Source organism: Labrus mixtus, chromosome 17 (genome assembly GCF_963584025.1).
Source record: "Labrus mixtus chromosome 17, fLabMix1.1, whole genome shotgun sequence".
Classification (NCBI taxonomy): Eukaryota; Metazoa; Chordata; class Actinopteri; order Labriformes; family Labridae; genus Labrus; species Labrus mixtus.
Window position 1 is genome coordinate 3,218,143 of NC_083628.1, and position 23,810 is coordinate 3,241,952.

At 41.2% G+C, this 23,810-nt stretch overlaps 3 protein-coding genes across 6 annotated transcripts in view; all 3 read left to right on the forward strand.

The window, feature by feature from the left end:
• pi4kaa (phosphatidylinositol 4-kinase, catalytic, alpha a) overlaps positions 1 to 23,810 on the forward strand; it is a 74,316-nt gene that overhangs the window by 37,929 nt on the left and 12,577 nt on the right. The window lies entirely within an intron of this gene.
• Positions 81 to 10,262, forward strand: marveld2a (MARVEL domain containing 2a). Of its 3 annotated transcripts, none has more exons than XM_061060714.1 (9): positions 81 to 151; positions 1,724 to 1,813; positions 2,755 to 3,717; positions 4,446 to 4,666; positions 6,020 to 6,055; positions 6,182 to 6,348; positions 6,577 to 6,748; positions 7,700 to 7,750; positions 7,970 to 10,262. In XM_061060714.1, exons 3-9 carry the CDS (start codon positions 2,772 to 2,774, stop codon positions 8,087 to 8,089), a joined length of 1,713 nt encoding a protein of 570 aa, XP_060916697.1. In that variant the 5' UTR covers positions 81 to 151; positions 1,724 to 1,813; positions 2,755 to 2,771; the 3' UTR covers positions 8,090 to 10,262. The 3 variants fall into 3 exon arrangements, with proteins under 3 accessions (XP_060916697.1, XP_060916699.1, XP_060916698.1); XM_061060716.1 differs by having other exon boundaries at positions 6,185 to 6,348; XM_061060715.1 differs by having other exon boundaries at positions 1,724 to 1,782.
• On the forward strand, positions 10,753 to 23,116 carry oclna (occludin a). Its single transcript, XM_061060721.1, has 9 exons — positions 10,753 to 10,794; positions 11,437 to 11,513; positions 14,702 to 15,377; positions 15,466 to 15,633; positions 19,184 to 19,314; positions 20,871 to 21,050; positions 21,881 to 22,052; positions 22,185 to 22,226; positions 22,373 to 23,116. Exons 2-9 carry the CDS (start codon positions 11,464 to 11,466, stop codon positions 22,469 to 22,471), a joined length of 1,518 nt encoding a protein of 505 aa, XP_060916704.1. The 5' UTR covers positions 10,753 to 10,794; positions 11,437 to 11,463; the 3' UTR covers positions 22,472 to 23,116.

The following is a 23,810-nucleotide window of genomic DNA, read 5'->3' on the forward strand; positions in this document are numbered from 1 at the left end:
TCTGTGTTTGGTTATCTCTCAGGTGTGCTACTTACTAACAGGTACATTTCACCCTTCTGCCTGGGTGACGTCACTGGGATGGGCAGGTCACGTGGTCGTGGTTTAACGTTACTGAAATGAGAGACGAAGAAGAAGAAGAGGAGCGAACAAGGTAAGGCAGCGGTGTGCAAACTCTGTTTACATCCATTATAAACTTAAATATTTCAACATGTGTGCACGCAGGCATCGATAATGAGTCGTTTTTAACAGAAATGTGAACTTTTAATGTCGAAAAGTCAGACGTAAACACAAGTTGAGTTGGCGTAAACGTGCACTTGGAGGAAAGTTTACCTCGCGGTTTCAGGTTAAAATGGTCATTAAACAGTAATACATGTCGACTTTTTCTGAACACACAGATTGTTACAGGGTTATAAATGAACTTTAAACGCTTTAATGAGTTAACACGGAGTCACTTTTAAGTGTTAAAGTTGACTCTTTCTCCTGACCGAGCCCGCTGGCTGTGTGCCAGATCTACGTCTGTTGTAATGTTATTAGGTTAGGCCTCCTTCACTGCAAACTTTATAATCACTGAAGACAAACAGCTTCATGTTATTATGATTAAAGCTGAAAAACGTTTATTAATATATATTTAATTATCTGACTCCACTTCACAATTTAAATAACAAAAATAATCAACAGCAGCAGTGAAAGTAGATCCGTTACATCTGGAAAGAACCGCGACTTAAATGTGAAAATAGTCCTTTAATAAAATAATGTAATAATAAAATATAAAGTTTACTTATAAAGCACATTTCATTACAGGTAAGCTCTTGGGGGGTAAAAACACAAGAAGGAATCATTTAAATAATTATTTCAACAATCATGAATAAGATACAGAAATCAAATAAATGACACTGAACATCAGACATCTGAAAGCATAAAATAAAAACACAGAAACACAAACTGCACATACATACATGACACAAGTGATGACATTAACACACACACACACACACAGACACACATAGTGACTATTCCTATTTCTGGTACACTGTGAAACAGGGAAAAATAAGAAACAAAAAAGCAAACGGGGCAGAAGGAAGGGTATTGAACGTGCACGGTTTTAGACCAATAGTTGCATTCTTTTTTTTAAATAGTCCCTGCTTTTTATTGTATATGATGCATGGGCCTGATATCAGGTTTAAATGCTGTTTTAATTAGAAAATTAGAAATCTAAAGAACAGCTGTCAATGTATTTTCTTTTATTTTTATGATATCAGATTCATGCGAGTCATGAATCACATTTTGGAGGCATACAGGCACACACAAATGCAACAGTATTCTTGCAAAAAAAAAAGAGGAAGAAGAATGAAGGTAAACGTCATATGATTTAAAAATGAAAATAGCTTCACAGATGTTTTGGCAAAGGGAAGAAAGTGAGCAAACACATCATCTGGTGAGAAACTTAAACGTCAACAAACCGATTCCTTTGCAGTAAACTCTTAAGTGCGCCTTGAAACTGTGACTCTGTTTCCTGCACTTATATGTACGCATTTTCTGCTTTTCCCGGCTTAACTAACCATAAACTGAATATATTTAAGGTTGTGATCTTCTGGGTCTGTCAAATTAGAATATGAACATGTCGCTTTTGGCTCTATGTACATTGTGATTTAGTTTGTTCTCGTTCTCTGCAGCCCGACGAGAGTCTATCCGCTCCTCTTTAAACGTTTGTTTGTGTTCACAGGTGATTCGTGGGCTCACTGCGTGTTCATACCAGGTTTGCATTCTGACCCGCAAGCCAATGTAAGTCGTGTTGAGTGACTGCGTGTGAAAGGTATTCAAGCACCGTTCTTTTTTTTATTTTTTACCTCTAAAGATCGAAGAGACGGGCTTTAAAGGGCTGATTTGTGTCAAGAATGTATTTTTGTGCTGTCTGCAACAACTTTCTTGAAAATAAACCGTCAGCCAGGAAACAAGAAGAAGAAGAAGAAGAAGGGGAGGGGGGAGTTTTGCCTTTTTTTGTTTGGTTGCAGCACAAAAATGCATTCTTGACTCGGCTTGCATGGAGGATCACATCTTCACTCATGAGGGCTTTTTCTGTGGGGAGCTCAGGTACTGTCGGGGGGGGTCGCTTTTTTTTTTCAGGGTCTCGCTGTTTGGTTGTGGAGCATGCACCATCTATTTTGGATTATCTCTTCACTACGGCTTATTCCTGTTTATATTTCCTCTTTCTTTCCATACTGTGTAGTTTCTGAGGTTGTTAAATTGTTGATGCTTTGATACCTTTTGACACCACAAACAAAACCATCTCTATTATTTTAGTGTTGAAGCTTTAAAAAAAAAAAACGAAAGATATTCAGTCATGCTTTTACCCAAAGATGTCTTCAATATAAAAAGCGCGGTCTAATTTGCACAAATAGTTGGTGACGTTTCATTACTGAAATATTGCCAACGTTCAATTTTTGCAATTGAGACAGCGGGCTGGAGTTTGCCTGCATATTTTTGCATAATTAAAATCAAGAAATATCCAAATCTTGGGTGCCTAGGACTTCTATTTTGGTTGCTGTGGTTTCAAAAAAGGTATCAACATTTGATTTTTGCTAGAATCATATCAAAGTTTAAATTCTGGTATTGTGGCGGCCAAACTCATTTCTGTTAACGATGACAAAATGGAAGCTTAAATAAGCAAATAAATAATTTCAAGATTTACTTTACTATTATTTACTTAATCAATGCATGCTTGTTTATGTTTTTTGCATGCTTGTGTTTTCTCAGGGACCATCACCATCCTCATGTCCTATGGAGGAGGCTTTAACGGACGCACTGAGCGTGTCCGCCAGGCGCCACACTATGACCAGGTCCCTCAGGGCTCCTTACGCCGAGCAGACTCCTACGACCTAGAGCCTCTGAGCGAGCAGAGAGCGGCTCCCCTCGCGCTCAGCGCTGACCCCCTGCCTCCCCCGCCTCTGCCCGACCAGCCTCCCGTGGGCCTGGAGTTCGACCTCAGCGGCAGCGAGTCCAATGCGGAGGCCGACCCTGACCCCGCCCTCGACATTAAACCCGTGCACCGCTTCATCCCGGACTCCTGGAAGAACTTCTTTAGAGGGAGTAACCGCAGCAGCAACAAGCCCTGGCCCATGTCGGACTCCTCGTGCAACAACAACAACAGTACCAGCGACGGCGTCCGCTGCTCTCCCCCGCACTCCCCCTCGGTTCCTGGGTCGTACCGGGATCCTTATGGAGGCTCAGGCGGCAGCTACAACTCAGGCAAAGAGCTTCTGGAGCTACGGGAGTCCGTATCCAGACGCACTCATCACACCGGTCTGACCTACAGTGAGCGGGTGGAGGAGTACCATCTGCGCTACGCCTACATGAAGTCGTGGGCGGGGCTGCTGAGGATTCTGGGCTGCGTGGAGCTCCTGCTGGGAGCCGCCGTGTTCGCCTGCGTCTGCGCCTACATCCACAAAGACAACGAGTGGTTCAACATGTTCGGGTACTCGTCTCCCGGAGGGGCGTACGGAGGAGGGCTTTACGGTTCAGGGACAGGAGGGTCGTACTACTCCGGCCCGAAGACCCCGTTTGTGTTGGTGGTGGCGGGGCTGGCCTGGCTGGTGACTGTGATCGTGTTGGTGCTCGGGATGACCATGTACTACCGCACCATCCTGCTCGACTCCAACTGGTGGCCGCTGACGGAGTTCATCATCAACCTGGCGCTGGCTGTGCTCTACATGGCAGCAGGTAGGAAACGCAGCTGTGAGCAAAAATGTTGCAGACTTCACATCATGTTTCAGTTCTGCAGCTGCTGCCCGAAGCATTGCAAACATTTTTTTTGTACTTTTTAGCCATTTAGGCTCCATCATATCTTGAAATAGGGCAAAGGTTTACAGATAATAGCAAACCCCTTTAACGTATTGTTACTTTAAGAGCTCCTTGTTTGGCTTTATAACACCAGAGAAGAGTGAGAAAATGCACATTTTCAAACTAAAACGTCCCCTTTTGTCACTTATTAAAGGCTTTATATGTGATTTTTTTTTTGATCCAGCAGATGTCGCCCTTGAGCACCAGCATGAAACCAAAACAACTCACGCTGCATTGTTGTGTTAGCATGCTAATGCTAGCGATCTTTATTATGCTCGTATCTTCACACTGCATGTAAATTTACCTGAAATGAGCGTGATCTAGAAACACAGTTAAGCAGTGAGTACAGTATGTTATTCTTCTTTTCTCTAGTCCCTCAATTAAACAACTTTTATACACGAGGGGAGGAGTCAGCCGGCCGTCCTGGCGATGTAAACAAAGTGAAGATAGGACTCTGAAAACTCTGAAAACATCACAGACAGTGGGACTCGGGTGTTACACCCATTGTAGACAGTCATGACTCACAGAGTTATTTTCAGAGGAGATACATATATATATAAGCCTTTAAGTATCTTATTGAGGTTATTTTGTTTTTGTTTGTTTACCAGGCATTGTTTACGTCCGTGACACAACCCGTGGAGGGCTCTGCTCCTACCCGGTCTTCAACAACGGCATCAACGGGGCGTTCTGCAGAACAGAGGCCGGCCAGACCGCAGCCATCATCTTCCTGTTTGTCACACTGGTCGTGTATCTGATCGGAGCCGCCGTGTGTCTGAAGCTGTGGAGGCATGAAGCTAATCGCAGATACCGGGAGAAGTACGGCCAGGAGGTGAGATCTGGTTCAGTTTTCTGTTTGTTTTGTTTTATGGTCTTCTTCTTCTTCTTCTGCTTCTGCTTAAAGGATCATCAACACTACGTATCCCTTTGATCACTGACAAACTGACTGCTGTTACAAACATGTCTGCACACTCAGACTTCAGTGCAACAACAAACCACATGATTTGCACACAGGCTTACAGCTGTAGAAGAGTGAGGGGGCGGAGTCTGTGTTTCCTACCTGTGAGCTCTCAGGATATGCTGCGATGCAAACACGGTCTAGAAAATGGTTTATAAAAAGGAAACTTCTGTTCAGATATTTTTTCTTTGTGTGGAATCTTTCTACATTTGTGTATTTATTTGCTTTCTTGCTGAGAGTTGAACGAGAAGACAGATACCACTTCTCTTCATGGTCAACATAAATGTAGTAGCTTGTTAGCCTGGCGTCAAGACTGATAAAAGAGCAGGCTGTAGGCTGGCAGTGTCACATGTTTAAAAAATAAGCCTACAAGCCTCTTTAGAGCTTCGTCCACAGAAGTTTCCTTCTCAAAGTTATTCTTAAACGTCACCAGAATGTAACTCTTAATATCTTTGATAACACACCTGAAATTATACATCACACTAATATAAATGTAAACTAGGCATATGCGTAGGTTTGTAACCAGGCACACAAACATCAGCTCTCCGGTTCTCTCCACAAAACAGCGACAGTAAATGTTGGGCTGATAACGCAGCTGAACTCTGCCATCATTTAAATAATACCTTGACTGTGACTGTGTGTATGTTAGAGCTAAATATGTCAAACGTTTTGCATTCAAAAAATTTGAATAGTTTAAGTTTGAAGCATAAACTTTGACTTTGACTTAATACATCCTCAATTTTTTTTTTACATTGTGCCAAAATGTAAAGACGAGGGCGTAGATGGTTTAGTGGTTAGGTTGCACCCTGTGTACTAGCGGGCAGCTGCAGGCTCAAGTCCGTCCTGCGTCTCCTTTCCAGCATGTCATCCCCCACTCTCTCCTGATTTTCTCTATCCAATGTATTTTTCTTTAATTAAGACAAAAAGCCTGAAATTCTTAAAAAATTTAAAGTATGGACAACTTGTTATTGACTCTAAGAAACCACCGCCCATACCGCCTTTTTGACAGGATGACCAAATGAGATATAACATGTTGACCTGAGCACCTTAACACAGATGGTAACTGTATTTTTGGTCAGGGCCCGGGTGTGTTTTCAGTCTTCATGCTAAGCCAAGCTCGCTGCCTCTTGTGTGAATAAGTCCAATTCCTGCAATTTCAAAACCTTTTCCTGCATCATTATTAGCTTCATGTTCAGGGGATAATATGTGCATGTTTTGTTTCCACAGATGGATCCCTCTGAGAGGAGAGCTGCACGATCATTGGTGAGCATCCTCCCATGTTGTTCAGTCAATCATAATACAGATTTATTTATTTCATTGCACTTCACTTTGTTGCTCAATCTGTAAAATGATTTCTACACATTTGATTTTCTTGTTGTTGTGTCCCAGCAGATGATTCCAGTTTCAGGTCCTGCACCCAGAGCTCCTGAGCAGGTCCAGGGCTCCTCAGTGGTTCCAATCCAGGCTGCTCCCAAAGCTGTCCCACCAAAAGTTCTGCAGGGAGCGATACCATCGGGACACATCCCAAAACCTGTGATACTGCCGGACTACATCAGGTAGGTGCTGCTTTAGATAAACAACTTACTAAACTGGATGATGTTGATCACAATGTATCTGTAAATGTTTTTACTTCAGCAAAATCCATCATAATTAACAAATCTTTAATGACCTATAATGACCATCAGAACTATTCTGTTCACTCAAAGAAAACCAGATCATATTCACATCTAAGCAGTTGGTACCTGTGTGTTTAAGAAGTTTTATTCTCTCCCTCCATCCCGCAGTAAGTACCCGTCGATCCGGTCTGTAGAGGAGCGGGATCAGTACCGAGCCGTGTTCAACGACCAGTACGCAGAGTACAAGGAGATCCACGCAGACGTGCAGGTGACGCTCAAGAAGTTTGACGAGATGGACGCCATGATGCGCAGTCTGCCGCAGAACCCCACCAGCCAGATGGTGAGTATTAGCACGCATTTACTCTTCTTTAAAAACAACAACAACAACTGAGCTGATAGATGTTCTAACAAAACTGATTTTAAGGTTTATTTTGGGTTTTTTTATGCCTTTATTATTTAGAGATTGAAAGTGGTTAGTGTCAGAAATCGATGGGAGAGAGAGAGGGTAGGGAACCCGGAGGACTACAGCCTCTACACATGGGGCGTTGGAACCAACCACCAGGCCTCATATCTTGTCATTTTATAACACCTGTGGCATATTTATGCAGCAGAATTATGTTTCCAGATAACAAATCAGTAACATTTTTACTATATTTTTCCCAGACTTCTTCTATTTGTAAGCAATGACTCAGTGACCTCGGGATGTTGCAGAGGTCACTGATATGGTTTGATCTTAAAACCCGATGCAGTGCCCGTCTGTGCTGGTCAGGTGGAGTTGCAAAAGAAAAGTGACAACCTGAATCATCAGCTCTGTGTCACATGTGAAGACAACATATTAATCATAAACATAGGAAGAGATGCAGGTCAATAAAGACGTGCTTCAGACAGTTTGTTGGAGATTAACTGTCAAAGAAGAAATTAGTTTAAATCATCTTTAAAGCCGTCTAAATTTTGTTTTACCTCCACCACTCTCCCGTTTTGTCCTGATGGTGTTGGTACCCATGAGTTATGGCCCCCATCAGTCTGTGTGTGAGTTTATCTCAGAAGTGTAAACATGAATGTAAGAGACCGATTGCATGCCTGGAATAATACACAAAGTCTTTCTGTTGTTATTTCCCACATGTTGTCACTTCCTCTGTTTGTGCTTCTTGTTCCTGCTGAACTTCCCCTCCACCCTCAGATTCTTTTGCTGCTCCATTAGAAAGTGGATTTTACTTACAGCATCATTGCACCTTCATGTTCCTCATATGGGTCTCATGTACATGTCCATGTCATTTCTATTTTTTTGCAGGAGGTTGATCGCATTCACAGAATTCTTCAGGAATACCAGAGGAAGAAGAATGTGAGTCTGTTGTCTCGTTGAAAAAATAAAACACCTCCATACTGATTTATATTTAGGGATAAGTCATCAGTGCATGTCCATAGAATCCTGTTTGTGCATGTGTTTGTGTATCAGCCTATGTGTGTGTGGCATGTCTCAATAACAGAGTGTGAACCTGAATTTCCCCTCATGAGATTAATAAGGTGTATCTTCTTCTTCTTTCTGCTTTTTCTGCACCAGGACCCGACTTTCCTGGAGAAGAAGGAGCGCTGCGAGTACCTTAAGAACAAACTGTCGCACATCAAACAGAAGATCCAAGAGTACGATAAAGTCATGGAGTGGAAAGACGGATACAGCTGAGCTTAAAAACCTCTGTAGGAGTCAGAACGCTGGAAAAACCACAGACCACAAATAACAGAACTCACGTAGACGGCTGACGACTTGTGGTGGTGAAAATGACATTTTAACTGGAGAGGGAAACTCGGGGCAGGACCACAAGAACATGACTGGGATTTTTTTTTTTAAACCGCTCTTTCTCTTGAATCTGTCTGAGAGCAAACGTCTGTCAGCAGTTTTTTGTTTGTCTGCTTCTGCCTAACAAACACTAGATTGTGGAATTTTTTTATACTTTCACATTTTAGGAAATGCACTCGTTCTGTTTTTTTGGTGCAGTTATGAAAAAAAAATCTCTACCACTCACTCAAATGTCTGAGGGATGAAGCAGCTGATTAGCAAGTTAGCTTAGTTTAGCACATCTTCTAAACGGGGGGGAAAATGGCCAACTTCAAGAACTCTAGTCCGCCTATGAGCACCTGTAAGTTTACACCCATCATTATTGTTCGCACTTCTGCAGTGTTTTTTAAATCACTTAAACTTTTCATTATTACACACTAATATTTCAGCACATTTGCAATTTGAACACTATCAGCCTATCCAGACTGCCGGTTCAAGGTGTGAGATTTACGCCCTCTGTGACGACTCGCCTTTTAATATTATTGTCACAGATGGCATAATGGGGGGGGGTGACAAAGTAATCCCACCTCTGTACCACCATCGGAGGTAGTAACAGGGGCGAGATGCCGTCAGTAGAGCCAGCGAGGGATAACAGCGCTGTGTTTGTGTGCATGTCTGAGTGTGTGTGTGTGGAGCTCCTGCTGTTTCTTTACACGTCCTAACACAGACTGAGACACAAATATCACACCGTGTCAGAATCAGTATGAAAGTACTAAGGTGTAATGACAGTGGAGTTTCATTACTGCCTTTTGCAATCACAACATGCAAAATGCAGACTCCATTTTTTTCTGCTGTGTTTCAAACTTGTGTTACTTTCAGTTTGTTTTTTTTGCACCTTGATGCTGATCCAAACAAAGAACTCTGCGGTCTTCACCTTCACCCCTTCAGGTCAAACAAAGTCTAGAAATGCACATACATGTTTGGCTCATGTTTGATTTGTATTTCGATTTTTTGTATTTCAACTTTTTAAGTTAGTCGCGCTGATATGAGCAATCCACAACCATCAGCTGTTTTCACACTTACAAAACAAATCACCTCGCTTACAGTGTGCACAAACATTAAAAATAAGCTGCAGAGACCAAAAACTGTTTTTTTCCAGCAGGCTGTTAATATGTTTATTTCTGCTGTAAAAGAGGGCATTTTAATATGGGACCTAACTGGGATTCCTTCACTTTCAGAGGCAGCCTCTAGTGGACACTCGAGGAACTGCATTTTGTGTTGCACTTCTATATTGTACTCATTTTTCAGCACGGAGAGGTTGACGCTCCACCAAGGCTTACTAACTCCCGTCTGTAGCTTTCAGAGTGGTACTGATTTTTTCATCTTAACGAACAGGTGCATTTCCCAGAATGTGTCACTTTTGCTTTTGTTTTAAACGGTCTATAAATATGCAAAGAACTCAAAGAATATGCTGTATATGTGTGATACTGTGACTCTCCTGCTTTATTTCACTAATGACACTGGTATCCGATGTGAATGTTTGACAGAAATCACTGGGAGATTTTAATTCAGAGGAGACGCTTCGGGGATAACTTCTGAAAATGTTTACCTCCGCTTAAACTCCAAAAGAAACTTCACTTTCTGTCAGGCTTGTCTGCATGAATTTCAAAACAAAAAACACTACGTACCTAAAAAATCTAGCTCTTTTCTTCAACTGCTGTGATAACTGTCTCGACTGTTTTAATTGCACATTCTCTTTTTTATGCATGTCTTTGTAGTAGAATTTAAATGTATGTTATGTGTGTGTGCTGTAACTTTTTGTCCGACAATTTCATAGATTAAAGATTTTCTACTTTACAGACACTTACATTTCCTAAGTGCCCAAATATCTCCCTTTTTTTTCCAAACACGTTGGACCTCGAGATTGAATTGAAAATTACATTTAAAGTTCAATTTTCCTGTAACTTTATCAAGTGTAAATGTAAATATTCTGCTGTAAATGTCCGTTTTCTTTCATAATTTAAGTGATCTTTTGGTGTTTTTTTTTGTCTTCTCAATACAGTTTTACTTCTGCATTAAATTGTCTTGACTTGTATTTATTCAGAAGCAGACAGTTTCTATTTCTGAGAAAAAAGGAAAAAGAAAAAACACTTTGCCACCGACTCCTTCAGGAAAAACCGCGACCAAAATGTCATTTATTTATCAACCAATCAGATTTGTTCAAAAGGAAAATCAGACTTTGTGCTTTGTGCATCCAGTAAGCATTACTCTACCTAAATTAAAAATGTATTAAAATTAAAATTAAATTAAGGTGTGGTATCATTCTACAAACTTATCTGCCAAACCAGAGTGTTTTGTGTCTACCTTCCAACATTTTCTGAAGCATTTCGACCTGTTTCCACAAAGAGAATGAGGACTTCCGGTGTTGACAGGCTTTCGTAACGTGACACCGCCTGACACCTGTACGGAGAAGGGGGCGGAGCTACACCGACCGAGAGCAGGAGCCCGTCTAGGTGTGGTTGCGGATTGTTTTTACCAGCAGCAGCAGTTTCAGTTGAAACATTTCAGCTGCAGCGGAGAAGGAGAAGGAGAGGAGTGTAACAAAGAGACAGGTGAGTGTTAAGACTTCACTCTGGTTTGGTTTAATATGTGGTTTTAAATCTCTGATAACTCCTCACCTGTAGATACAACGGGCACAGGTGTGTTATTGGATGCGCATTGTTTATTTATTTGACGTTTTCTTTGTTGCTGTGCTGCAGAGACAATGGGGAAAAAGTGCGAAATAATTACGAATTAAAGTGCTCAAAGTTGCTGAATTTGTTGGCTGTTACATAATTTTGTTTTTTGTAATTTTATATTTCATGATCAGGCGAAAATGAAGTGAAGAAATTTTTCGGTTACACCTGTCCAGTCTGTGTGTCGTTGTGTTAATGGCTAACATTTCAGGAGAGTTGTTGTTTGATTTCAGAATAAAAAAGTGTTTTATTAATTTGTTGATTACACCTAAGAGAAACAGAACTCTACTTATTTAATATATATATATATTTTTTAAGGCACAAATTCTCAAAAGTTTTAATTCCCAGATCCTGTTTTCTGTTTCATGTCATTGTTAAGATAACATCTTAAAGTTTCTGAATGAATTGTTTTTGTCTGATGAAAGAAAACAGTCTTATGTTGCAGCTCTATTGTAATGAATGTAAAGTTTTGAGGTTAGGTTGAGGTATGTCCTAACACTAGGAGTCTTTCTTTCACAGACAAGCGCCCCAGTGGATCCAGCAGAAATGTCCTCCAGGCCAAACGGGAGTCCGCCTCCTTATGAGTCAGATGGATAGTGAGTATCTCTTTGATGAATTGACAGTAAACCTCCCTGTTAGGTTGTTTAGATATCCACACAACTCAAGCTAATGACCGACTTTCATAGGGCGGCAAAAGGAGGCCACACTAGTTTTTAAATTGTTTAACATGTTGTGTACTTGAATTGAATACCAGTGAATTAGAACGACTACATTTGGGAGGATATTTAGATAAATGTTTGTGGTTTGAAATCCCTAACCTGAAATTGTCTGGAGCACACTTTAAACATTTTTTAACGACAGCTTATTCTCCGGTTTGAGCCACTTTGTCAAAACAGTTTCAACCCACGGAGCATCCCCCCCCCCCCCCCCCCCCCCCCCTAAAACTAACAAACCTGTGACCGTTTCTCAACTTTGACCACATGTGAGACGGGCTGTCAGTAAGAAAGGCAGAAGAGGTAACATAACAAAAAAAGACGCTGCAGGGTAGGTTAAAACAGCCGCTTAAGGGTTCCCTGAAACAGACGCAAAAGGGCGAGTAAAAAGACGAACTGAAGGGGAACTGTGGGAGAAATCTCTTCCAAAAAATATGACAATTGCTTGTTCTCAAAAGAAATACGAACACGATGTGATATGATTCAGGAAACCTTTTATACATGATCAGATTAGAGACAAACAGTCCTGCAGTCTCAATACATCAAAGAACATTTAAAACAATGAACACTGCAGATAGCAGCCACACTCACACCTACACACAATAGAATCATACATCAAATAGCAAAAGCATTTGATTAGAGGAAATCACACCTTTCTTAAAAGATGCTAATTAACCAGATGAAAGAGGAGAGCCAGTTAATCTTAATTACCTTTTGTTGTAAACAAAATGTCCCTTACAGAACTTACTAAAGATGTGAAAGGGCCTCTTATAACATTCAACCATCTCAAAAGAAGAAGAAGAAGCTAAAAAGCCACAACAGTTAGGCTAAAGTGTATCCAATGACAAGCAAAGCTGCCTTAATACAGCGTTTAAAGATGGACTTAAAACAGAGGATTAAAGGCTTTATATGTGATTTTTTGATCCAGCAGATGTCGCCCTTGAGCACCAGCATGAAACCAAAACAACTCTTGCTGCATTGTTGTGTTAGCATGCTAATGCTAGTGATCTTTATTATGCTCGTATCTTCACACTGCATGTAAATTTACCTGAAATGAGCGTGATCTAGAAACACAGTTAAGCAGTGAGTACAGTATGTTATTCTTCTTTTCTCTAGTCCCTCAATTAAACAACTTTTATACACGAGGGGAGGAGTCAGCCGGCCGTCCAGGCGATGTAAACAAAGTGAAGATAGGACTCTGAAAACTCTGAAAACATCACAGACAGTGGGACTCGGGTGTTACACCCATTGTAGACAGTCATGACTCACAGAGTTATTTTCAGAGGATATACTTGATTTATATTTAAGTTTGAAAAATCACATATAAAGACTTTAAGTTTAGTTTGACATTAAGATGCCAAAAAGGTGTCTAAAAACAGATTCCAAACAAATGCCCTAAACGAACACCGAAAATGTGTCAGTGAAAGTTTACCTTAAAACAGACACCAAATTGATGTCAGCTTACGAGAACCTTGAAGCAACAGCAGAAAGGTACCTTAAAAAAGACCCTTGACAGGTACCCAAATCCAGATTTTACAGGTTACCTTAGAACAGGCACAGAATTATACCGTACCTTTACAGAAAGATTGTGCAACATCTGACACATAAATACAGCAGAAATCAAGTTTATCCTGTGTTGATATCTCTGAGTCATAACTGTGGACAATGAGTGAGAAGCTCGAGTCCCGCTGGCTGTGTTGTTGTCAGAGCCGTGTTTACGTCATGTTTACATGGACGGGACTGCCGGCTCCTCCCCTTGTGTATAAAAGCTGTTTTAGGACATACTCATACTCACTGTTTTTTTTTTTATGTCAAGTAAGGGATTTTAGATGGTGGTCAGTCTGTGTCAATTTGAATGCAATGTGAAGCTACGAGCTAGCTAAAGAGCGCTAACATTAACCTGCTAACAATGCAGGCCAGTCGCTTGTGCTAAACTCTTCTGTGCGAACTTGAGTGAAGGGGGTTTGGAGGTGTGTCGCTGGAGGAGAGCGGAGGCGTCAGTATGACGGAGGTGTTCATGGGCAACATCTACTGGATCAAAAAGTCGCACATTCTTCCTTTTAAATGGACTTAAAATAGATGATATAATTTACCTTAAAAAAAGACACTTAGGACATTAAAAACAGACAACAAAATTATGTTTTTAAATACAGGTGGCAAAAGGATATCATGAAACAGACTCCATTCGGGCGCCTTAAAACAGACTATAAAAGGATTGTTGAAGCCAAATCGTTGATTTTTGTGATTTATTGGATATTTTGCATTTGTTTATCAATTTTGAGTTGTTTATTGATTATTTATTATTTAAATGAATTATTCATTAATGCCGAGTGGAGGAAAGGACGGTGCGTAATACAAACTCCGCCCCACAATTGAACGAGCTAGAGCGGCTGCTAATGAATATGAGCTGCGCCCAGTCGGGGAACGTAGTATGCAGTCGCACTGTTTTTAGACCGAAGCAAAGCAGCCACAAAATCTACACAAAAAAAATAATCTATCGCCAGGTAACGCACCGGCCTGTGTCTCCTCCACCCCGGTAAGAAAAGAATGCTAAAATTGTCTGTTAAGAAGAGGAATAAACAACCTTAAAAACAATAATTGGGCGCGCCTAGCAGCGCATATCCTGGAAACCTAAAGAAAAGTATTGCACTTTTAAGGATGTCTTAGAAAAGAGGCTAATAGTAAGCAGTGACCACCTTCAAACAGATGCTAAAGGGTGAATCAAAACAGATCTGTTGTGTGTCTTAGAATGGACACTGAATATAACAAATGGCAGAATGGTTACTAAAAACAGAAGCCATGAAACAGACGCTAAAATACCTGAAAATAACAAAAACAGGTCATAAACTGGTGGCTGATCGAGTATCTAAGCAGAGACACTAAATTTGGTTTACCCTGAAACAGATGCCTAAGGCTTCTTTAATATTTGGAGTACATAAAAACTAACTCTATGGGTTCATTAAAGTACATTTAAAGTCAAATTGCATCTTTTAATATTTGGTTAACCTGTCATTCATGTATACGATTCTTGAAGTTACATTGTGTTTCTTCTGTCTTTTCTTACCCTACAGTAACCCCCCTGTCCAGCCGGCCTATTCTTACTACCCCGATGACGAGTTCCAGCATTTCTACCGCTGGACGTCTCCGCCCGGCATCCTCAAAATCATGGCCATCATCGTCATCGTGATGTCCGTGGCCATATTCGCTTGCGTCGCCTCCACGCTGGCTTGGGACTCTGCCGGCGCTCTGGGTGGTTTTGGGTATGGCGGGGGAACTTACGGAGGAGGAAGTTATGGAGGAGGAGGTTATGGAGGAGGAGGCTACGGCGGCGCCGGCGGCGGATATGGCTCCTTTGGCGGCGGAGGGTACGGTGCTGGAAACAATTACGGCTACGGTGGACTCGGCGGGAACTACAATGACCCCCGAGCAGGCAAAGGGTTCATCATCGCCATGGCAGCCTTATCCTTCATCGCAGGCTTGGCCATCTTCATCATCATCGTGTCCCATTCGAGTCTATCGGAGAGCCGCAAGTTCTACCTGGCCGTGATAATCATCTGCGCCATCTTAGCGCTGCTAATGCTAATAGCCTCCATAGTATACTTGGTGGCGGTGAACCCAATGGCTCAGTCTGGATCTGCCTATGGGAGCCAGATTGCCGGTCTGTGCGCCCAGTTCCAACGGCCCCAACCATCAGGAGTGTTTCAGAACCAGTATCTTTACCACTACTGCGTCGTGGAGCCACAAGAGGTGAACACACACTTACTGTATATGCTTTGTGTTAATATCTTCAAATAAAGAAAAGCTCCCTTTCTAGCTGTTTCTTCTCTCATTCCAGGCCATCGCCGTGGTGTTGGGCTTCCTTGTCGCCGTCGCTCTGATCATCATGCTCGTCTTCGCCCTGAAGACTCGCAAGAAGCTCCAGAACTACGGCAAGAGCAACATTTTGTGGAAGAGAGTGAAGGTCATTGACGAGATGGAGCCGCCCCAAGACGTGGAGGCCTGGGTGAGCGTTAGCTGAAACCGCTTCTTTATTCATTGAATTGTGTTCAAATTTGCCCCCTTTTTCCACTTTGTATACTGAACATATAAACATGTTTCAAGCAGAAATGGTCAAATTTGATCCTTAAAGCTCCTCCAATCTAATTTTACTGCTTGTTACTGTTGAGTCCATTTGAGGGACAAACCAGAAATGTAAAGGTTATCTTAGATTTTAAAACTGGAATTGACTTTTTTCAAACATTTTTGACATTTTACAAACTCATTTATTTTCATTAGCAAAGATTCTGGAACTTATTTCTTTGGTCAATTAATCAACCTCTCAGTGTGTAAAAATGATGGCAGCTATCCCAACAGATTGTGTCACAATTTCCTTAATCTCAAATTGACCAAAGATTTTTTTTAATTTTTTTTAAGTTTACAACAATCGAAACAAAATGGCAAAATCAAATCCTTGGATGATCATTTTAATGACTTTTATTCTGAAGGGAGGAAGTGAAATTGGATTCTTTATTATATCATACAATTATTTTAATATGTGTGTTTAATTTTTAGTGTTGGAAAATGAAGTAAAGTTGTCACACTATTGAAGCAGAAACATTTGACATCTTTCATCCATGACTGAATTGAATGGTTGTAGAGCGGCAACATTAAATATTTTATAGATGATTAGAAATCACTCTACTAGTCGTTTTATGATTGAAATGTCCAAAAAATTCAATTCCAAATGATTGCTTGAAAATATGAGGATTTGATGCTTTTTCTTTGCGATACTTTTACAATATATTAAACTGAACATTAGCGGGTTAGGAACTTTTGGTTGGATAACATAAAAGTGATTTTAAAAATGGAATTCATTTCTGCAGCCCTGAATGGCTTGTGATTGAAATGAATTCTTTCTAAACAGAATCATGGATAACTACGGAAGCCCTAAGCGGACATGCATCTACACATTTTATTAACTCCATTTTCCCATGATGGCGAGTTTTCCAATTTAATTTTTACTTCTGATGTCAGTATCTCAAGATTAAAAGCTTATTTTCCCATAATAATGAGATCATTTTCTGGCAATATAGAAAACAAAACTTTAATTTGGTCACTGTGATTGGCCCAGATCATGACCTACCGTGCTGCCATTTAACACACTGATGAGGTCAATCAAGCCCATTCTTCTCAGACTGCCGTTTCAAGACGAGATATTTACTCCCCCCGTGATGTTTCGCCTTCAATCTGAATTTTGTGTAGGCGTAAGGGGGGGACGAAGTGATTCCCCCCCTCTGCACCGTCTCTGGAGCTAGTAACAGAGGTGTAACAGAGGCGAGACGGTTTCAGTGGAGCCATCGGGGGAGTGCAGCTGTGTGAGCGCCGTTGCTGAATCAATATGAAAGTACAAAGATGAGATGACGGCTGAGATTAGATACAGCACTTTTGCGACTGTGGGGATCCGAGATAAATAAGTCCAGATCTCAAGTAAACAAAGTAAATCAAATGTTTGAATGCATGTCCGCTTAGGGCTAGAAAAGAGAAACAGTCAGACTTTGAAAGCTCATTTCAGGTGAAGTGTCTGTGAAGGAACTCTAAAAAAGCAGCAGTGCAGATGCAGTGTGAATATCAGCTGAAGTGGTTGAACCAGTTAGGTGGCTGTCACCTGTTTATGAGCGGGGGAGGGGAGGTGTGGAGAAATGGTTTCAAGGTGTGGCCTGACCACAGATGACAGTTTCAATCTTACGCTGACATGTCGCGCAGCAGCTATGACTCAAAGTGGACTTTTCACTGTCAAACGTTTCAACTCTTGTGTTTACATTTCCCCCCGTGAATCATCCTTTTTCTGAAGCTATTTTCAGAAGTGTTTCGTAACGACTCTCACACTTGACCCCCCACTTCAGCGGTGGCGATGAGTGTGTGAGTCATTTTTGATAATAGTTGGAAGTCATGATGACAGTCGGCGCTCGCTCAGAGCCGAGTTCACTGCGGAGGGATGAAGAGGAAGAACAGGTCGGGCTGGTGCTCTCAAGTCCACTGCGTAGTTTTTAGACACAAAACACCAAAAGAGAAACTCGACTCTCGGTGCGTTTTATTTTCCCACAGTGAAACAGTGCTGAGCGGCGCGACTGCAGCGACCTGCAGCACACACGATGATGTTTTCAACCTGTGTGTAGCTCAATTACGAGCAGAGGACAAGTCCTTGCAGGTTTTTCATACCAGAGTTGGTAGAGATCCAATGTGTTTGTTTGGAGGGAGACACCCATTTCAAGCTTCCTTTAGAAAGAGCTGATTAGTCCTTACAGTAGGTTGTTTGCTAAAGCCTGATTTGGATGTAGCTGTGTTTTGTTTCAGGTTGTTATCTGACTCCTTAGAAAACAAATATTAGAACTGATGCAACCAGAACTGTGTTCATATTTAGATTTCTGTATTTGAAACTCTAATGTATATTGGTTTGTGTGTTATATTGTGATGTATGTGTTTCATGTTTCTTCATATAGATAGATTTTATTTAACAACATGGACATCACATTCACACTGGATGAAGCACATGCATTGTTTGGGGGTTTTAGCACACTAATTCTCACTTTAGCATGACACTCGTCCGCAAGACGTGAGAAAAATAAAAGTACAGCTTGAAGGACAGAAAAGCTAATATGTACAATGACAACAGAGAAGCAATAAATTCCAAAGTGTTACGTGGTTTTATGTCACTGAATGCTGCATATTTTTATACACTGTAGACTCAAAGCGCGAGTTGGAATTTGGCAGTGGTGTTATACTCTCTGAGCAGCATCCGTTTGATGCTCTGCATTGAAACGTTGCTTTACTTCACCGTCCCAATAAAATAAAATAAATTCAGCACTGTGTAGGACTGTTCCAAAGAAGTGTTGCAGTATTCTTCCATGTAAAGGTTTGGTCCGAAAGATGTGAAAAAATGTGTTTCCGAGGGAGACATCCTTTAAGGTCACTGCAGAAAAAAACTGATTGGTTTTTTAAAGGAAGATTGTCGAAAGGTCGATTTGGATGCCGCTGTAGAATCATGTTTGACTTGTGAAACTGAACGACGACGGGCTGAAAATTATAATTATTTCAGTTGAAGAATGCGAAAAGTTCAGTTTAATACAATCAGAAAAATTGCGAAAAACTGCCTAAAATAATTTCCCAGACTCAAAAAGGTTAAAATTGTTTAATTTATTTTTCTTTTTTGTTTAAATGCCAGCACGCTTATACCTAAAGTAGTCTAGTTAATTATCATCCATGACAGGTAAACATCATGTCGTTCTAAATGAAGATGTTCTAACCTGATATATTTGCATTTTGTAACAACATACTGTAAATATACTTGATAGAACTGTAAACCTACCAACGCTATGGCGTCATACTTAACCTTTGTTTTTGTCTATTCATGAGGTCGAAGTTTGTGCCCTTCAAAGTAAAACCTTCCTCTTCTTCAATTGAAGAGATGATTGTTGGTCACTGTGTTGCCTTAGCATCATAATCTGATCTAACATCATGGGATGTTTGTGTGTTGCATGTTGCTCATGTCCATGTTTTTTTATATTCCCCTAAAGGTGAACAATGTCTCCGTTGGCCCTGAAGTGCTCCCCATGTCCGATTACCCCGACAAGCTGAGGAGCTCCAGAGATCGGCTGGACGATGAGAGCACGAACTACGACAAACCGCCGTACAGCTACACGCCACCGTGAGTACACGAGACCGATATGAGATTATAAACTTCTGCAGGGACGAGAGAGAGACGTGATGTGTTCATGTACTGTGGGACAAAGCAGACGGAGAGAGATGTGTGATGTGTTCATGAACTGTGGGACAAAGCAGACAGAGAGAGATGTGTGATGTGTTCATGAACTGTGGGACAAAGCAGAGAGAGAGAGAGATGTGTGATGTGTTCATGAACTGTGGGACGAAGCAGACAGAGAGAGAGATGTGTGATGTGTTCATGAACTGTGGGACGAAGCAGACGGAGAGAGAGATGTGTGATGAGTTCATGAACTGTGGGATGAAGCAGACGGAGAGAGAGATGTGTGATGTGTTCAGGAACTGTGGGACGAAGCAGACGGAGAGAGATGTGTGATGTGGACCCAAAAATGTCTTGGTCTTGACATGGTCTCAATCTCCTAAATGTTTTGGTATTGTGTCGGTCTTGTCCTGCCTTGGTCTTGGTCTTGACCCTAACCCGGTCTCGACCCCAAAATGTCTTAGTCTTGTCCTGGTCTCGTCCTGTCTTGGTCTTGACTTGGTCTCGATCCCTAGATGTTTTGGTCTTGTGTCGGTCTTGTCCTGCCTTGGTCTTGACCCTAACCCGGTCTCGACCCCAAAATGTCTTGGTCTTGTCTCGGTCTTGGCCTGCCCTGGTCTTGGTCTTGTCTCGGTCTCGACCCCAAAATGTCTTGGTCTTGACTCGGCCTCGACCTCAAAATGTCTTGGTCTTGTCTCGGTCTTGATCCCTAGATGTTTTGGTCTTGTGTCGGTCTCACCCTGCCTTGGTCTTGACCCTAACCCGGTCTCGACCCCAAAATATCTTGGTCTTGTCTCGGTCTCGGCCTGCCCTGGTCTTGGTCTTGTCTCGGTCTCGGCCTGGCATCAGAGTGACCTGTTGATTAATTTGACATTAACATGACATTAAAATTGATTGTTCCTCTTGTGAACTAAAATCCTCTGATGCACGTCTTGTGTTACTTCCCTTCACTAGAAAATGTCCTCGAGTTTAAAGATCTGGTAGTTTATGGAGTATTTTAAGAATCATTGTGCACAGAACATGATGTACAGAACCCGTGTGCTGTATGGATTTGTAGCACGGCTATAGACCGGTCTCTGCTGCTGCGTGCTCAAACCTGTTCCTCGTTCAAAAATGTGGAGCAGGTTGTTGTGTTTGCTTTTCTTCCTGTAAAGTGCAGAGTCAGAAGAGATCCTACACAGATACCTGGAGGCTTTCTGCCATTTGTGTTTACAGTTTCTACATGCAACACAGAAACTGAGTCAAATACTTCAGTCCTGATAAGAGAACAACAAGACGTGCATGAATGGAGACAGGAAGTCATTGTTCGCCTTCTGACTCATCAAAGTAGAATTGATGGATCGTAAACCAGAACTGCTGAGTTAACTTCCTCCTACGTCAGAACCAATCACACGAGTTCACTGGATTAACAGACATTCATTAACCTGCACATTTTAAAGTTGCGGGATGCGTTTCTTTTCATGTTATTCAGAATGAATCTAACAGTACACCTCCTCTCACAGACCCGCAGTAGAAGAGGTGCCTCTGCAGAACGCTCCGTACATCGCTAACTCTGATGTACCGAGCTCGACGGGGAGGCCCAAAAAGAGACGAGCAGGTCGGCCGCGTCGCGCTGACGGACAGGACTACGACACGGACTACAACTCGTCAGGAGACGAGCTGGACGACGATGACTTCGACAGGTATGAGTTATAACAGCAGACTGTATTTTAGGTTAAAAATGAAAAGTCATTCTTTTGTGGAACATCTTTTGACATATTCTTGGATATTTATCATCCGTGCTGTCACATGAGAATTGCATTTTAATTATAGCCGATCAATTAGAGGATCATTTAAATGATTTAATTTGATGATCACACCGCAGTTTAGTTTAAATGTTGATTGAGTCCTGAATGTTTAAGACACAAACTAAGTGAACCCTGCTCCATCTGAGTGATTTCAGCCTTTGAAGAATTTTAAAATAAGACAGAATAAAGGAGAATTAACACAAATGTCCACTTTTCCCCAAAAATGTATGAAGCTTTGTCACTTTATTTAAACCCTGTTCAAATGATCTCCATCCAGTGTCAGAATGTTTGCTCTTATTTAAAGTGAAAACACTTGTAGGACTTGTCAAAAGTCCCTAATTGTTGGAAAGACGAATACTCTTTGCAAAATTCCACTCTCCAGATAAACCTTATGGAGTCAAATGTTCATTATTTTTCTCTGAAATGTTCAGGTAGAAAGTCACATAAAAGTACAGGTTGTTATTTTTGAAAATGTGGTCTTTTGAGAATACTATGACCGGATAGCTTAGCGGTAACGACGTCCGCCCCATGTACAGAGGTTATACTGTAATACTCATCGTAGCAGCCGTGGGTTTGAATCCGACCTCTGACTCTGACCTCTCTCTCCTCCAAACATTTCCTGTCTCTCTCCTCTGTCCTATCCAATAAAGGCAAACAATGCCAGAAAAATATAACTTGAGACGATTTTCTCTGAAAGAAACATTTGTTGTTTTTTTCTTCTTCAGTGAGTTTCGTCCGATAGCGAACGAGCAGGAGCGCAACGACTACAAGCGCGAGTTTGACCGTGACCATGTGGAGTACAAAGACCTGCAGGCCGAGCTGGACGCCATCAACAAGAGCCTGTCTGACGTGGACCGAGAGCTGGACGATCTGCAGGAGGGAAGCCCGCAGTACCTGGTGAGAGGAAAACACTTCTTCACTCCTTTTTATTTTCTGAATATTTCATAAACATATTACCTTATGGACTAACGCTCCCCTTAAATCCTGTAAACTGCGTCTCTGATTAACTGTTGATGCCGTCTTTATCAGGATGCTCTGGACGAGTACAACAGGATAAAGAACCGGAAGAAGGTATGTGGGATTGTTGTTGATCTACAGTGAGAACAAATCACACATTTAGCCCGCTCCTGCTGTCACAACATAACTCCTGGTGCTTTATTTACAAGCTGTCCATTGTGTAACTTGTCCTCACTACGTTTATTTATTTTTTGGTTCAGTCTCCAGATTATCAGATGAAGAAGCGCAGGTGTAAGTATCTGAAGGCCAAACTGAATCACATCAAGAACATGGTCAGCAACTTCGACCGCAGAGCCTGAACATCGGGACGCCTGTCCAAAGACAGAAAGGGACTAAAACGTGCTCCGTCGTCGCCACCGCTTGGGAAGGATTTGTCTTTACGACCGCGAGCAGACTGCAGATGAAAAAGCTTCAGGGATGTACAGAGAAGTGTCCGCAGTCTGTCTGAGCTGTTAGCTTCAGGAAACATTGTTTGCTTATACTTTGAATGCTCTGCAAACAAATACTGTGTTTTTGTGTTACCGCTGTTTGTATCATGAGCATCTCCTGCCATAGACACAATTAGATGTATTTATTTAACCTACATCCACGGTTAGATTTCTAAATTAAAGGATGCATAAACGAGACATTATCTCAGCCGTTTCTAAAATCTGTTGATTGAGTGACTCCATATGAAATGATTGTTTTTTAATTCAGTCTTTTAATCCGCTTTTTTATCAACAATTTTAACATGTTAATGTGCGAGAAACTGTGATTTTACTTAACTTTTTTAGCAGTTTGTGGAAGTACATTTGTGTGTTTTGAGTGTCATGGTATGATGTATGTATATAAAGTTGAACAAACAGACACTTCTAAATGACTATGCATGTTTAATGCAAAGTGATGTACTTTTCAAATTATTTTTGTTTGTATTTTTATCATAATAAATTCATTTATTAAACATTTCTCTTGCTGTTCTTTACACAGTGAATTTGTGGTTGTATGAAGCCTTTTTACAAACACAGGTGACTTGTTAAACAAATAGCAATTTAAACACTCAACTTCTCCCGATTTAAAGCCACTTTGTGCGGGATTGTTTGCTGGAAATATACAAAGCATGTCATTTGCTGTCCACTAGGGGGCAAAAAAAACAGGGTTTTTAAACTCTTCAAAAAGTGGCTGTAGAGCTGCCTGAGGACGTTCTTGTAGATCGAAACGTTGCCCTGTTTAAAGCAGTGTGCGTACCTTTCTCTCTCTTTTTTTTTTGAGCGCTGCGCTGCTCGATTTTTTTTTTAGCAGACAAGTCACCGAAAGGTAATATATGAACGCTGACGGTTCCCCAAAGAATTAACAAACATACCACCAATTGTGTAAGTCCCCTTAAATTTGCATTTGCAAACTCTTTTAACCATCATGAAATAACACCAATGCAGAAGTGCTAAACACTGCAGTTCCTTGAGTGTACACTTTTCTCCAAAAGCAAAAGGATTCTCCATTAACATCCATCTTAAAATGTCCATTTTTACACAACAAAAAAACATGTTTACAGAATGTTTTTTCACCAAGGCTTACTTCTGTATCGTTCAAAAATTGTGCAAGGATGAATTTTGTGTAATAATCATCCATATTGGTGATAATTAGCCTCATAGTTATTCATAA